General features: G+C 40.6%; 1 protein-coding gene across 1 annotated transcript in view; it reads left to right on the forward strand.

Annotated features, from left to right (window-relative positions):
- Positions 1-14585, forward strand: part of CFAP47 (cilia and flagella associated protein 47) — a 757346-nt gene that overhangs the window by 575177 nt on the left and 167584 nt on the right. Inside the window, exons 55-56 of the mRNA XM_014520638.2 lie at positions 2539-2643; positions 13348-13504. Of these exons, the coding sequence (XP_014376124.2) occupies positions 2539-2643; positions 13348-13504 (262 nt within the window). The remainder of the gene's footprint in view (positions 1-2538; positions 2644-13347; positions 13505-14585) is intronic.

The following is a 14585-nucleotide window of genomic DNA, read 5'->3' on the forward strand; positions in this document are numbered from 1 at the left end:
TGTCTGCTCAGGCTGCTACTCAGATCAAAGACAAGGCGTCCCCCACACTAGGTTGATATGGGGGTAAAACTCTTGTCTTATATTTAAGTAAGTCCAGTACTCCCAGTCTAATTATCTATTCCTCATTCAATCCAAGCTTCTATCAACATCAGTTGAAGTTTTGGATATGAAAGAAATACAGGACCCCAAACTATTAATCAGAAGCTTTAAAAAATTGGGGCATGCCATTTATATTTTAAAATTCTGTTAAACCTAAGGCCCAAAAACTGATTCTGTAATCATTCTTGTTCACCACTTGTTACCGTTCTTTCAACTTTGACAGGTATTTTATGAATTGGTTTGTCTGTGCCAGCTATTTTAATGTAGTGCTTTGACCCCTGGGTTTTAAGTAATGTTAAAATTAATTAAATGATTCTGATTTTGCTCAGTTGATTCTGATTTTGCTCAGTTGATTCTGATTTTGCTCAGATGATACAATTTTGTGTCATTCTACCTGTCACAGGAACATATAAAAACACATTTTAAATATAAAGAAAAACCTACTTATATTATTCATTTTTAAAAGCCATGTAATCATGGACAAAAGTTACTGACTACTACTGACACTAATGAGGTCTCATATGGAGTGCTATGTTCACTGTTCAAATGCTATGTTCACTGCATAACAGTTCAAGGAAAATGTGGAAAACTGGTGGAGCATCTAGAGGAGAGCAACACAAACTTTGAGATCTAGAAAGCAAATGAAAGATTGGATTGGGATTAATCCAGAGAGAAGACTGGCAGTGGATTTGATTACATTCCTCCTTTAGAAAAAGGATTGTTTTAAAGACGATGGTGATGGTCTGTGTATCTACAGGGAACAAGTTGCTGTGGGCTTACATTGCAGCTAGGGAGACTTAGATTAGATATTAGAAAACTTTCCCTGGAATAAGGGTGGTTAAGAACGGATGACTAGAGAGATCATGGACTCTATATCATTGGAAGTTTTAAAATTCAGGTTAGACAAATATTTGTGTAATGGTTCATACTAGGAGTTGCAGCCTATGGCCCCTGGGCCGGGTCAGCTGGCGAAGAGACTGGATCTGGCCTGCTGCAGCTCAGGGAATCAGCAGCATACTCCAGCCACAGCAGCAGAGGAGGCATCTCCAGGTTCCTATTGCCTGTTGTGCTCAATTTATTTTCTCTGCTGAAGCAAAGGAACCATCCCTAAAGGTCCTATACATATGCAGAGAGGCTGCTCTGACACACTGTAAGTACAGTGCATTGGAGTAGTCTGATGGAGTGTGAATTACTGCACTCCAACAGACTCCAGCGTCATGTGTATCAGCATCCCCACTTTGAAAAATGGCAGTGGGGTGCTTTAAACTAAAGCTCATTCAACAAACTTTAGTTCAAAGCATCCCACTGTCATTTTTCAGCGCGGGGATGTGATACTCTGGGTGCTTCTAATTAGTGCGGCTCTTGGAGCTGTGCTAATCAAAGTGCCCCTCCCCGACCGTCTCCCAGAGTATGTCTATAAATACCCCTAGTTTTCCTGCCTTTTTGTATCTTTTCTCTTTGAAACATCTGCTGATTGTTATGGGTGAGGGGAGGTATAGCCTGAGGTGGGGGCTGGGTCACAAGCAGTGGCCCCACAGTGGCAAAAGATTGCCAATCAGGGAGTTGGATTAGATGAGGTCTCTTCTTGCTGTATTTTAATATAAAAAGTATGGGCGACTGGTGCCTCTTGAGTCTGGGGGGGCACCCACAGAAGCTGCCAGCGGTGTTGGTGGTGGGGACGGGGCTGGCGAGTACCTGCAGAAGCTGGCGGTGGTGGTGGGGATGGGGCTGGCAAGCACCCACAGAAGTTGCCAGCAGTGTCAGCGGCGGGGATGGCCCTGTCATGGGGGGGAGCTTCCCCATCCTGTACCCCCCCACCAGTCACCTATGATTAAAAGCCATGATATCTCTCCTAAGCCTGTGTTTTCACTGGTAGCCCAGAGCCCCACAACATATCTGTATTTGTAACTGAGCACTTTGTGAGTGCATGTAAGGATATGGGGAGATGAGGCGCAGTGGAACATTTACAGACTGCTATACATTTCCCCATAAAGGTACTTAGGTTCTTTTGAGTTCAGTGGACCAACATTTTAGTATCAACTAGATGCAAAAAAAAAACCAAAACCCTAAAAAAAATGAAGTGTGATCAGAAATGAAAATTCTGTTTCCCTTCACTAGAATTTTAAAAATTCCACCTGAACTGTTTTGTGGGGTTTTTTTTAGCAGTCACTAACACCATGTTGTTACTTAGTTTCTGGGGAATAAACATACTGTTATTACCACTAAATACTGTTTACTATTTGTATTCGCTTAGTAGAAAATGCATGCTCAGAATGGAAACTCATTAATGCATAATGACATTTAGCAAAATGCATACAATGAAACTCATTAATTGCAAACAGCAACGTTATTGATACAAACACAAAAAAATAAAAGAAGTTCACTCCGAAAAATAGATTTTCTTTTTCACTTTTGTTTGCTTTCTTTGTGTGTTTACAGTTGATTGTGGCTCCCCAATCCACCACTGAAGTACCTGTTCAGTTTTGTCCTTCTGCTCTTGGAAGAGCTTATCACCAGGCTTCAGTAACCTTCATGTGTCCACAGGTAGGATGCTGCATTTGGTTTTGACGACAGATTCTAACAGACACTAAAATAAAAGTTTCAGTGGAAAGGAGATTTTGAATTCTGATGTTCTGATGCTTAATCATAAAGCCAGTGCAAAGAAAAGGCTGATTTAGATGCACCTGATATATATTTTTCTTTTAACCTTAATTTAGCTCAGACTTCCTTATATTTACAATAATAGATGGAATCAGTGCTGTTAGTTAATGTTGATGTACAGGGAATTAGAATATGTATTAACATTTCTAGTGGTTCTGCCAATCTTTTTATGATTGAAACTATTTCCTAATCCAAATTGTATTGCAACAGGACATACTAATCACAAATAAGTTCAATTGCGTTTGAAATAGTCATGGATTTGGGTGGGGAAGGGGGGGAGGGGTCACTGTCTTTATTTCATATGAAACAGATTTTTTACGTTTTAAATTTTAGCATTTTCCCTTTTAATTGTCCTGAATCTTTAAAGGCCAAATGGAAAAGTGACTCATTACCTTGACCTATTAGCTTAGTAAAAATTGCAACTGAAGACAGAAGAACTGGTATTATGACATGAGTGTCATAATGTCAGCACATGAGTTTTAGTTGAGTGAAATGTTTGCCTTCTAAATGTATGTAATTTCCCCTCTCTACTTTAGTTGGGCTGTCAGATCCTAGTGGGCTGCTGACTTTTAAATTGCCTCTGTCAAATGCTAGGGAAATGTCTAGTATTTTCACTAATACTGAAAAAGCAGAAGTTGTGTAGTTTATAAAACAAAAAGAGTAAGAACGTGAGACAGCTTTTTTTCCCCCCTTCTCAGATAAAAAAGTATCTCTAACATTATTTGTAAGCAGTGTTTGCAAAGCATGCATTTTAGACTCTCCCTTCTCTTTAATATTTATTAGAAACAGAAGCAAGGAGCTAGCAATACTAGTATAAATGGTACATATCCAAGGACAGTCCAAGAAGACAAAATGCCATTATCTTGTCTGAATCCTAATAGCTCACAGAAGTCCGGTCTATAAATTAAAAGTTTAATTCTTCATCAAATAGAGAAGCAATAAAACAAGTAAATAATTCACCCAAACCTTTTCAAGAACAAATTGAGCTCTGACACCTGATTTTTGTCATCTGATTTATTTTTTTCCCTGGTAATGGAAAATCTCCAAGTTTTTATCTGTACTGAACTTTAATCAATATCTCATCCTTTCAGTTGCTTTGTACCAGTCTCTTCAACCTTTTCAATGTATTTCTCTAACCTTTGTGATTTTTCAGTGCCCTCTTCTTTGAAGAATTCTTTTGATCTTCTTTTTTATTCTATTCTATTTCACTGATACTATATGCACCACAATAATGCAGGGTGTTAATTATTACACTGATGTTATGTAGTTGTACAAATACAAGGTGGTTGGTCTCTAACGAAGACTTTCAGAGGATCCCCACCGCACCCTATCTAAAGTCTAGGCAACTTTTAACCTAAAATTACATTGATTTTCTTCCGTTGATTTCACTGATTGAATGTATCTGAACAGACACTTTAAGCCATCTCATAGCTGAGTAGCTGGCTAATCTAAAATCAACTAATGACAGTGCTTATAGGATAAGCCTTAACTGTTTCTGATTGTGCCTCTTTGCTGAATTGAGAGAAACTGCTACGTATTATTATCTGCTTCATTTGTTTCTGGTCTGGAGCTATGTGAAGAGCTCTTCAGAATAAAAATCTGAGTTTAGGCTCTAAACCCTTTACTATACTTTTCAAACCTGTAAATTAACTTTGTTGGGACAGCACAACTAAAATGCCAGCTTGAATATAATGCATGTCCAAAGTGTTAATACATTTCTATTACCTTGTTCTTGTAGCATACCAGCAACATCCATATGTAATGTAGTGAAGCTAATCGTACTAAGCAATAGTGTAACAAGGGCCTTGTATTAGGCCCTGTCAAATGGATTTTGCTTAGCTTTCCCACCCCACTTTTCTCTGAATAAACCACACTGAGCTACTACAGTTTATAGGAAGACAGTCCAGCGGGACTGGCTCTTTTACCTGTGGATTCCTTTCCTTAAATCTTTAATGCTGTTCTTCTTTTGTTCATTTTACAGCTGTTATTACATCACATGCAAAAAAGTGACCTCTGATTTTGGTTGAACCAAATTTTACTCCTTGAGCATGTATTTCAGAGTTCGCACAGCACTTGGGGGATGGGGAATCAGACCTATAGTGTTTCCAAGCGGCTAGCCAGAAACATAGGCACTAAAAAAAGTCAGTGAAAAAATTAGCTCTTTATCTCCCAAGAACAGCATGCATTTATCTTGAACCTCTTCCATTTCAAAAAGCAAAATTTTAAGACTACCTGGAAAAATAGATGTATTTGTCTTCAATCAGGCATTTTTATTAGTTACCTTGAGAAATTGCTACTCCTATTGTTCCAATGGCTGATAGCTTTCACTGTTAAAAATGTGTGCCCAATTTCTAGTTATGGCTTTGACTTCCTGCCATGTATTCTGGTTATGTCTTTTTCCATTAAGAGGCTCTTAGACCTGATGATGAAAGTTACCTCTTGACTTTTTTGATATTCTGAAAGTTTTTTCTAGCCATCACATAATTTTTGAGACTCTGTTCTTTGCTTTCTCAAGAAAAGTAATTCAGTTTTGTGCAAGTGTAATAAGCCTACCATCTCATATCTTCAGCAGGGTTTGAAACCAAGATATGAGCATTCAATACTCTGCTCAGATTGCCACTATTCAAGCTACATATCTAACTACAACTTACTTCACAATGGAGGATTCTTTGGGCATGTCTATATGAGACGCTACTGCACAGTGGTTACTGCACATTTATTTAGTACCTGCAAAATCAAGTGTTAATTAAATGTGCAGTAACTGGAGTCTTCTACTTTTGTATGACATTTTAGGATTACATCATTCATAAATTAATATCTAAATTTGATAACCATTCAACTGCTTCAGGGTTAGCTGCATGGATTGATTTTAGATTGCCATTAAATGATCTAATTGGGTAATTATTCATAATGTGTTGCACCATCTGAAAAATCGCACCACGATTGCAACCCAGATTCTCTTTGTTTCTTTGTTAATGGAGTAGGTATCCACATTATCCATGAAATGTCCAGATGTGATTCAGGGAGGACCAAATCTTTCTCGGTAGGTCAAATCCTGGCTGGGGGACTGTAGGCGCAGTAGGTCCAGCAACTGCCTTTTAAGTGATGCTAATGCATAGTAGCTAGGGCTGTGCGAAGCTTCAGTCCCTGATTCGATTCAGTGGAGATTCGGCCCAATTCGATGGCCAAATCTCCAAATCCATATCAAATCAGGAGACCCTTTAATCTCTCCGAATTGAATTGGAACCCTCAGAATCGATTTGGAGAGATTAAAAAAGATTCGGCAATTCAGACAGAGACGCAACTTTAAATGTTTTTTTACATACCTCGAGGTACCAGACAGCTCATGAATGCTGCAGTGGTGGGGCGGATGGTGCATCCCACAGAAGCACAGAGTGGTCCTCAGCGCTCTTGGCAGCAGACCCAGAAGTGGACCAGAAGAAATTCCGCTCCACTTCTGGGTACACTGGCGATGGGAACCCCCCCCCCCCCCGACTTGGTGACTAGTGCCTCCTGGGTCTGGAGGCACATCTGGGGTCTTCCCATAGCCAATCACCAAGCCAGGGGGTATTGGGGGAGGCGGGGCCTGCATGCTCCCTGGCAGACCTGGAAGTGGACTGGAAGTACTTCTAGGTTCACTGTCGAGCATGCGGGGGCCCCCCCACACTCCTGTAGGATGCTCCATCTGCCCCAGCATTGCAGCATTCACGAGCCGCACCTGGTACCTCAAGGTATGTAGAAAAAACATTTAAAGCTGTGTCTATGGCCAAATCGCTGATTCTCCCTTATCAGCATCAAATCTTCAGATTCAGATTTGGCCAAATCGAATTGGGGACAGTGATCTGAATCAATGAATCGAATCACTGTCCCCGATTCAGGCTGAATCCAAATCTGAATCAAATACGGCCCTTTTCGCACATCCCTAGTAGTAGCCTAATAATATTGTGCAGTAGAGTATTAGTTCTGTTGGTGCTGTGACACGCGACTGTGCAGTATTATTCGCCCACTGCACAGTTAGCGTCTCGTGTGCTCTTACTTGCAGTACTTCTGTGCAAATAGAAATGAACACAGAGAGAGGTGATTCAATCAAACTGTTTGGGCTGGGTCTGATGTAAGGTTTCAATGTAAGGTTTCTTCCTTCCTTATAATTGAGACAAATAAAGTCCAAGTTTTGTCTTGGACTTAAGTTCACAGTTTGTGTTATGTTTTGTTTTTTGTTTGATTATTGTTATTTGTAAACTAGTGCAAGACAGGGTTGGCCACTGTCAGGCTAAAAATGACTGTCAGTAAGTCTGTAAAAAACAAACAAACCCAACAACAACAAACAAAGCAAACCCAGGCACTCTATCCATCAGTAAAAACACTAAGCATCCACAATGTGACTGAAGTTCTGACAGACAAAGCACAGCAGTAAGTCTTGCTAAGTGAGAGCACAACACCCTGTCGGGAGCATTCTCTCAGCCACAAGCTGCAGCTGCTGCATCGCAGGTGGTTTGTCAAACTGCCTGGATCACAACAAGGCTTCTGTGTGGGAGTCCATGCTAGGATAGGGGAGCAGGAGTGGAGGAAGCAAGGCCAGCAGTGGTAAGGCTGGGTGGTGGGTGGGGGAGACTACATGGTACTGTGTGCAGTGTGGAGGTGAAGTAGGGGCTCATGGTGGGGGAGAGAGGGGCAGCACAGTATAAAACCATGATTGCAGTCAAGCAGTGTAGCCAACCTAAGAACAGTTTTTTTTACTGTAAACGTTTTACTAGCAACCAAAATCTATTGTGATTCTTTCCTATGATTGATGGTAAACCCCTAAATTTGAATCCAGTCCTTCTAACTTTCGCCTTGTACCAGGGCAGGGCCTGGTAGAAGAGTAACATTTACCTTATGATAAATATTTATTAGCAAAAACATTTGTCAGTAAAGAAATTTGGCTGTCCAAAAAAGTTTTCGGTTTGTCAGTAAAATAATATTCTTGGGTTGGAAACCCTGGTGTGAGACATTGACAGAATCATCTTGATAGTATTAAGTACATCTCTTCTCTAAAAACATCTGCTGGAATTCAAGCTTCTGTCTTAGATCTTCGAGAAGCTCCTGAAGACAGTACAAGTAAAGTGGGGCAGGAGCCAAATACTGTTGCTTTATTCCCTTGCATTATACTTACTGCTTTAGAATCTGCCAATCAGTTTCTTCTAGATGATGACTGCAAAGAAAATTCTCAGAGAAACTGTTCTGGGTCCTCCCCTATATTGTTACAAAGTCTTTAAAGGGGTATCCCTGCCTTGGGTTATACTTAGGATCACTGTTAACACTTCTGATTAACCTGTTTCTAAGGCCCTCTCTACACATTACAGGTATTATGCAATTAACTGGTCAATTGCACAATTACCTTAAGACCAGCTACATATGCAAAAAAGCTATCACACGGTAAAAAGCTCTAACCAGCTCTAAAGTTAGGCCATGGAAATGTGTATTAACTTTATATCAGGTTGCTATCAAGCTTTAATGTGCGTGTGTAACAGGGTCTCCTCTGTTGCTGGGGGTCCCTTCAGCTGACATGGCTCTCAGCCACAGGCATGCACTGTGCCCAGCATGAAACCATGAAGCTTGGGGATTGTGGTTACCGTGATCCCCAAGGCTATGGGGTGTTTGAAACCCCTAGCCCACATGAGGATCTTGGGTCCAGATGTACCCCAGGTGCAGCCAGGACCAAAAGTCCCCACACCTGACATGGCTCTGGTCGCAGCTGCACCTCTAATGTGCAGTCCCACAATTGTGCCTCCTGCCATGCATGTGGGGTATGGCAGGAGGCGCAATGATGTGGATCGTGCAAAGGGGGCCTAGGTTGTATTTTACAAACAACTCAATAACTTTTAGTTTCATTGGCAATTTATCTACCAGACAGTCCAATGTGATTATACTGTATACCTGAACTGGATAACATGGCTGGATAGAAGTGGAAGCTCAATTAGTAATTCTTTTTCTAGTTAAAGTTTACTCTAAGCTTGGCTGAACCAGATTATTAGTATTACCATTTCCTTCACTTTCACGTGTGTGTTTTAACTTGTACTAAAGTTGTAAATAGAAGTAATTTACTAAATTAGATTAATTGATTACTAACTTAATTACTAAACTGAGATTTTATATTTGTTTCTGGCAGAGAGATTTCACTAGTAATGAACTTGACCCAGTGTACTAGCTTTTAGGATTGCAAGCACATGAACTAGTGTAGCAGGCTCACCTTTCAGAGCTTGGGTTGAGTCCCAGGCTTGAGATCCTGCTGTCTTGATTGGTGGAGCCCATCCACCAATCAGGAGGCAGTAGGAAAAATAAAGTCATGCCCCTTTCCTGAGGGGAGGGGGAGATGAGCTCCCCTGGACCTGATTGAAGACTGTAAACTCATGTCTGGAAGACGTTGGGGCGGAGCCCTGGAGCATATAAAAGGATCTGTGTGCCCAGCACAGGGGGCAGATGTGGCGAGGGACTCAAGAAGAGTGGAGCCAAGAAAAGCTGGGGAGCTCTCCCCCAGCAGGCAATAGGCCCAAGGCTCCGGAGGCTGTCCCTGGAGGTGTAGCCTTGGGAGCAGTGCAAGACCGCTCAGGCTGTTGACAGTGCACAGGGTTGGTGTGCAGAGACCTGGCCCTGGGAGCAGTATGAGGCTGCTTGGGCCCATCATGGTGCACAGTTCGGTACATGGAGCCCGGGCTTTGGGAGCTGCAAGTGGTGGCTTGAGCCTGCAACCCTGGCAGGGCCTTGGAGCCCACAGTGAGGTGGCTGAGGCCTCATCTCCCAGCAAGCAGCCAGGTCCCACAGTACGCAGGGCGGTGCACGCGCTCAAGCCTTGGGAGCCAGGATGCGGCAGAGGCTGCTTGGGTTAGCCACCTGGTGTGAGGATGGCAGGCCAGAGCCTGAAGGGCCCGGCCTGTGCTAAGAGAGCCCTCAGTGCTGAGCCAGGGCACAGAAAAATGGTAGTGCTGCAGCGTGAGGCTCAGTACCCAGGAGCCAGCAGCAGTGGTGCAGCAGCTGAGAGGAGTTGAGCCCTTGATGCCCAGAGTGGGGCACAGAGTAGAGAGGAGCCCAGTGGCACAGGACAGACCTGGAGAGGTACTGCAGCAGAGGAGACCCCATTGAGGTGCACCCTGACCACTGCCAACTGAGGAAGCATGTGTCATTAGGCCCTAGGGTCCCACAGGGTAAAGATATTTGGGGACGGGCAAACCCAGAGAAGGGGCTGGGTGAGCAGCACCACCCTCCACCTAGTCAAGTCCCTGGTGCTTCCTGGACACCCCCCTCAAGGGACCCCATTGGAAGGAGAAGTATCTCATGCCATGGGTCAGGGACTATATTAAGGAAATAGATGTTATTAAGATTGTTCATGTTTGCACCTTTTATTTTGCTATTGAAATGTTGTACTGTGATGTTGTAAATAGTGTTGTTTAGGGTTTGACCTTGGTTATTGGTTAATGTTCATTTAAAATATATGTATATGATATTTATTTTTATTTTTATGTATATTATAACAATAAATTGTATATAGTTAAGAACTTTGGGCTTGGGCTAACTCGATAGAGGAACGAGGGATCTGCTTGAAATTCTGGCATCCCTCTCACAGCACCTCCTCCTGCCTACCCATCCCATCCTATTGAGAATAGGGCACACCCTTGGGTGTACCTGAGTTGCGCTAGCGTATTGGATTAAGCCAGAGGTCTGTCTCTTACAGTGGTCAATACCCGATGAAAAAATTTTAAATAACCTGACCATGGGGAAATTTCTCCCCAAATCCCATTCATTTTGAATAACAGGGTTTAGGCTCTAGAGCCTTAGAGTTAATATCAATTTTCAAAATTAAAACATAATAAGAAAATCCATTGTGTTTGTCCAAACTTAACTACAGATGTTTTCCATATTAATATAAACACCTACTCTTTTTTTAAAACAATCCTAGTAACTTTTTGAGTTTGTAAGTGACTTGTGGCCTCAGATTTCACCAGTTAATTTAAACTATATCCAAGGAATTGTCTCCTTTAGTACATTTGCTTCATTTTGATTGAATGATCTTTAAAAAGTATAATTAAGAACATATAATTAATTTTAAATATTTATTTCGCAAAGATCAAACATGTCTCCTGTATTTGTCTCCTCTGTGAACTGATTAACCCTAATCTTTTTAGTCATACCTACTGTAAACTATTTCTAAGTTTGTGAAGCAAGCCTAGGGTGCCTCAGGCAGTCTGTTACCCTCTGGTGGCCTGTCCCAGCCTGCTTGCTTCTCTGGCCACTTGTTGCACTCTCCTAGCTCTCCTGACACGTTTTGATGTTACAAATTATGGCCAGGTGCAGACATTACACTTTTATCGGTACAAGTGATCAGAAACTAGTCTATACCCACAACAGAATGGAAGTTTAGCATACATAGACTAGTTTAAAAATGGTAGAAACCCACCTAAAATTTGCCCCTTCCCCCTGCCCTCCCACCAAAGGGTGAATGTGTGTTCTGTTCACTACTGATCTAAACTACACTTCTTATAGAAAACCATGTAATTTAAGATTAATTCTGTCTCTGGCTTTTTTAATATCTGTACCTAGCTTTTAAGTTCAGGAAAGTGTTTTTGATTGACCAGGTTGCTGATCTTGAACCCATTCTCTGCTCAGGAGATTCCTGTTTCGCTCTCTCGCCATCCCTTCCTCCCTCCCTCCCTCCCCTTCTTCTCTCTGAGCATGGTGATGCCTCCAAGCAGGTTGCAGGCTTCATCACCACCCTTTTTACAATCCTCTGGGCCCTCAGCCCATTTTGTGCAGTCCTCTGGGCCTTAGGTCTCTTTCCTGGATATTACTGCAAATTTAAAACCCACTAATGTAATACAAGTGGAATTCCTATTATTGCTTGGAATAATTACATATCTTTTTTCTGCATTCATGAACAGTAGATTGTCATAATTCTGCCAATTCATTTACCTTGCTTAGGTTCTTAAGAATATCTTGACAGTTCCTTCTCCAGTCTTAACTAATGTGAGCTTTTTGTCATCTGAAAATATTGCCAACTTGCTATTCACTCTCAATTTTAGCTCATTGATAAAGTATTACATAGTATTGATCCTTGTAGAGCCATACAGAGAAAGACAACCGTCTGTTAACAGTCTGATGTCGAAAGTTTGCCCTTTCATGCCTACTATTTTTTTCTTCTTTTTGATCATATCCAGTTTCTTACAGATTATAAATCCTTTACCATATAACTGCTCACTTAATAAGCTTAGGCCCTAAATGGTTTGGGCCTAAATACCTATAAGATTGCCTACTCCCTTATGTTCCACCTTGATCCAAAGAGTCAGCTGAGAGTAACCTCCTGCAAGGACCTTATCTGCACCAAGTTCATGTGGAAAAACATGTGTGAGGTTGAGTGCAGCAGTAGTTCATCTGTTCTGCAACTTTCCTCCCTCTTTTAGCCCATCAGAGCCAGAGCCTGGACAGCTTCTGGAAGCACTGCAAGATCTTTAATTTGGGCAGGTGGTTCTCATGCGTGGTTACATTGGGGTATTGTTTGAGGAGTTTTTGTTATGTATGTGTAGATTTTATTAAATATTTTATGTTTTTTTATAACTTATTTTGGTTTTTGCTCTAAGCTACCCTGGGCCTTTTTTGGAAAGGGTGTCATAAAAGTAGTATAATAAAATAAATAATAAGTTTGGGTGAGAGACTTTGTAAAGTGTTTGAAAATCCAGATAAATTATGCTAATATCTATTTCCCAAATAACTGCCTTGTGGTTACATGTTAATCTTTGCTTTTATAATCCTGAGTGTAATTATTTTTAACCATTTACTCAAGATTGAAGCAGCAGACTCACTGGTGACTATGTAGCACAGCAATTTACTTTAGCTGCTGATTTAGTAAGAGATTGTATAGTTCTATTAACTCAGCCACTTAATTCCTAAATCCCTTCAGAACACTCGTGTGTGTATAATCCACATTTTGTGACTTGTTGCTATTTAATTTGTTTTGTATGAGAGCCTTTTATTTTGATGTCTGAATCTTGGTCAATACTTTACTTGCATTACCTGCCCAGAACGTACTATTTTGAGGTGTTACTGTTAACATCTCGTACGGTGAAGACTAATGCAAATAAAATTTTAGGTGCAATTTTTATTATCTTCTTTAACTGCTCCATTGGTGCTGTGAACCCATCAATACTTTTCTGTATCCCTGATCCTGAGGTATTTTATCAATCTCCTGTTGGTTTTTTAAACTTTTTTTTAAATTCGTTTCTAATGGTCAGTGTACCTTTGTTAATTTTTATATGATTTTTCTGCTATCTCATAGATAAGAACTAGACGTGTTCTTCCTTTGAACTTCTTTCCACTGTGCAACACTATTTACTATACAATAAACTTGAAGACCTTGAGTCCCATTCTTTCTTTGGTATCAATATTTCATATAAGATAATGTTTGGAGAGAGGGAAGAACAGAAAAAGAAAGCTAATGTTGTATATTTTCCCCTTCCCCAACAATCCTAGACCTAGAATGGCAGAAAGTAGGATTTACATGAACTGTAATAAATATATGAGGAGACTGTTTAAAAGAAAGCACTTTGTTTTTCTCTACAGCTTAATAAATGGGTATTTCACCTGTTGGGGGTTGGCCTCATTCCCCAGCCAATGGAACCAGCTAGCATAAGTACTTGTGTTGGTCGTCATTCTTCCATCATCATACCCTTCAAAAACCCTACTAGTGAAGATATATTGGTAGATGTGCTTTTAACAGGTACAGTATCTTACTTTAGCGATGTTTCTGTGGTAGCATTAAAAATATCATTGGAATAAAGGCACAATTAATAAGTCTATATCATTTTTTGCAATTTGCAGTATAGATAGTCATTTCCTTGTCAGTTTTCATGATGAACTATTTCTGAGTATCTCTGTGCTTGTACTTTATTGCTTTTTAAGTGTTTATATAATTTAATCTGTTATACATTCATACAATACAACACCTTTTTTATCATCATGATGTATACTTATAAGTGATTGCAGTCTACAATTGTCATTGAGATCCACAGACAACTTTAAGCTCCTGACAGTCCAGGACTAAGTCAAATTGACTGATTGATTAGGAAATCTTTTCACTCTTGATACTTTTCAAAATATCATGTGTTGTCATCTTCTATCCTGTGAAAATAATTTTTTAAAATCCTTTTGGGATATTGAGATATTTCATGGCAAGTGTGAATCACAATATTTTTAAAGAATGCAATGAAGCAGCAGTAAAGTTTTCCAAGAGAAAAATACCATGGTTTATGAAACAAGTTTAACTAAACATCCTCCCCAGAATAGTTTGGAAGTCTTCAAATATTGAAACTTTTCAAGTAATTGACTGCATTCTGGTTTCTCAAGAAAGGTAGAAAGTAGGCCTGAAAATCTAAAGGCATTAACGGCCAGATTCTATTCAGTGGCTCAGTGAAGCAGGGCTTGGTGATACTCCTTAGGGGGTCTCTCGATATAGAGCATAGTTCAATAGATCTTATATAAGCATGCAGCAGTTGAACAGAGATCCTCTACAGATTGATGGTACCGTAAGTCCAATGTACAGCTTCCAGCTCCCAACACAGGAGACATATGGAGTAGCTTAAGAGTCGGCAGCAAGATCAGAGGAGTGGAAAGGCAGACCATGTTTGCACATATTCACTTCATGATTTGCCCTCAATAGTAAAAGACCTGGCTTGTGGTATAAAATGAACCATAACAGTGTGACTTTTGAACTGTAGATCTATGTCTGCCTGTTACCTATGAAATAATATGAATTAATGCCACCTGTGAGTTAGCTGGCTGCCTTACCAAGACTTCCTGGA

The sequence above is a fragment of the Alligator sinensis genome, unplaced genomic scaffold (genome assembly GCF_000455745.1).
Source record: "Alligator sinensis unplaced genomic scaffold, ASM45574v1 scaffold243_1, whole genome shotgun sequence".
Classification (NCBI taxonomy): domain Eukaryota; kingdom Metazoa; phylum Chordata; order Crocodylia; family Alligatoridae; genus Alligator; species Alligator sinensis.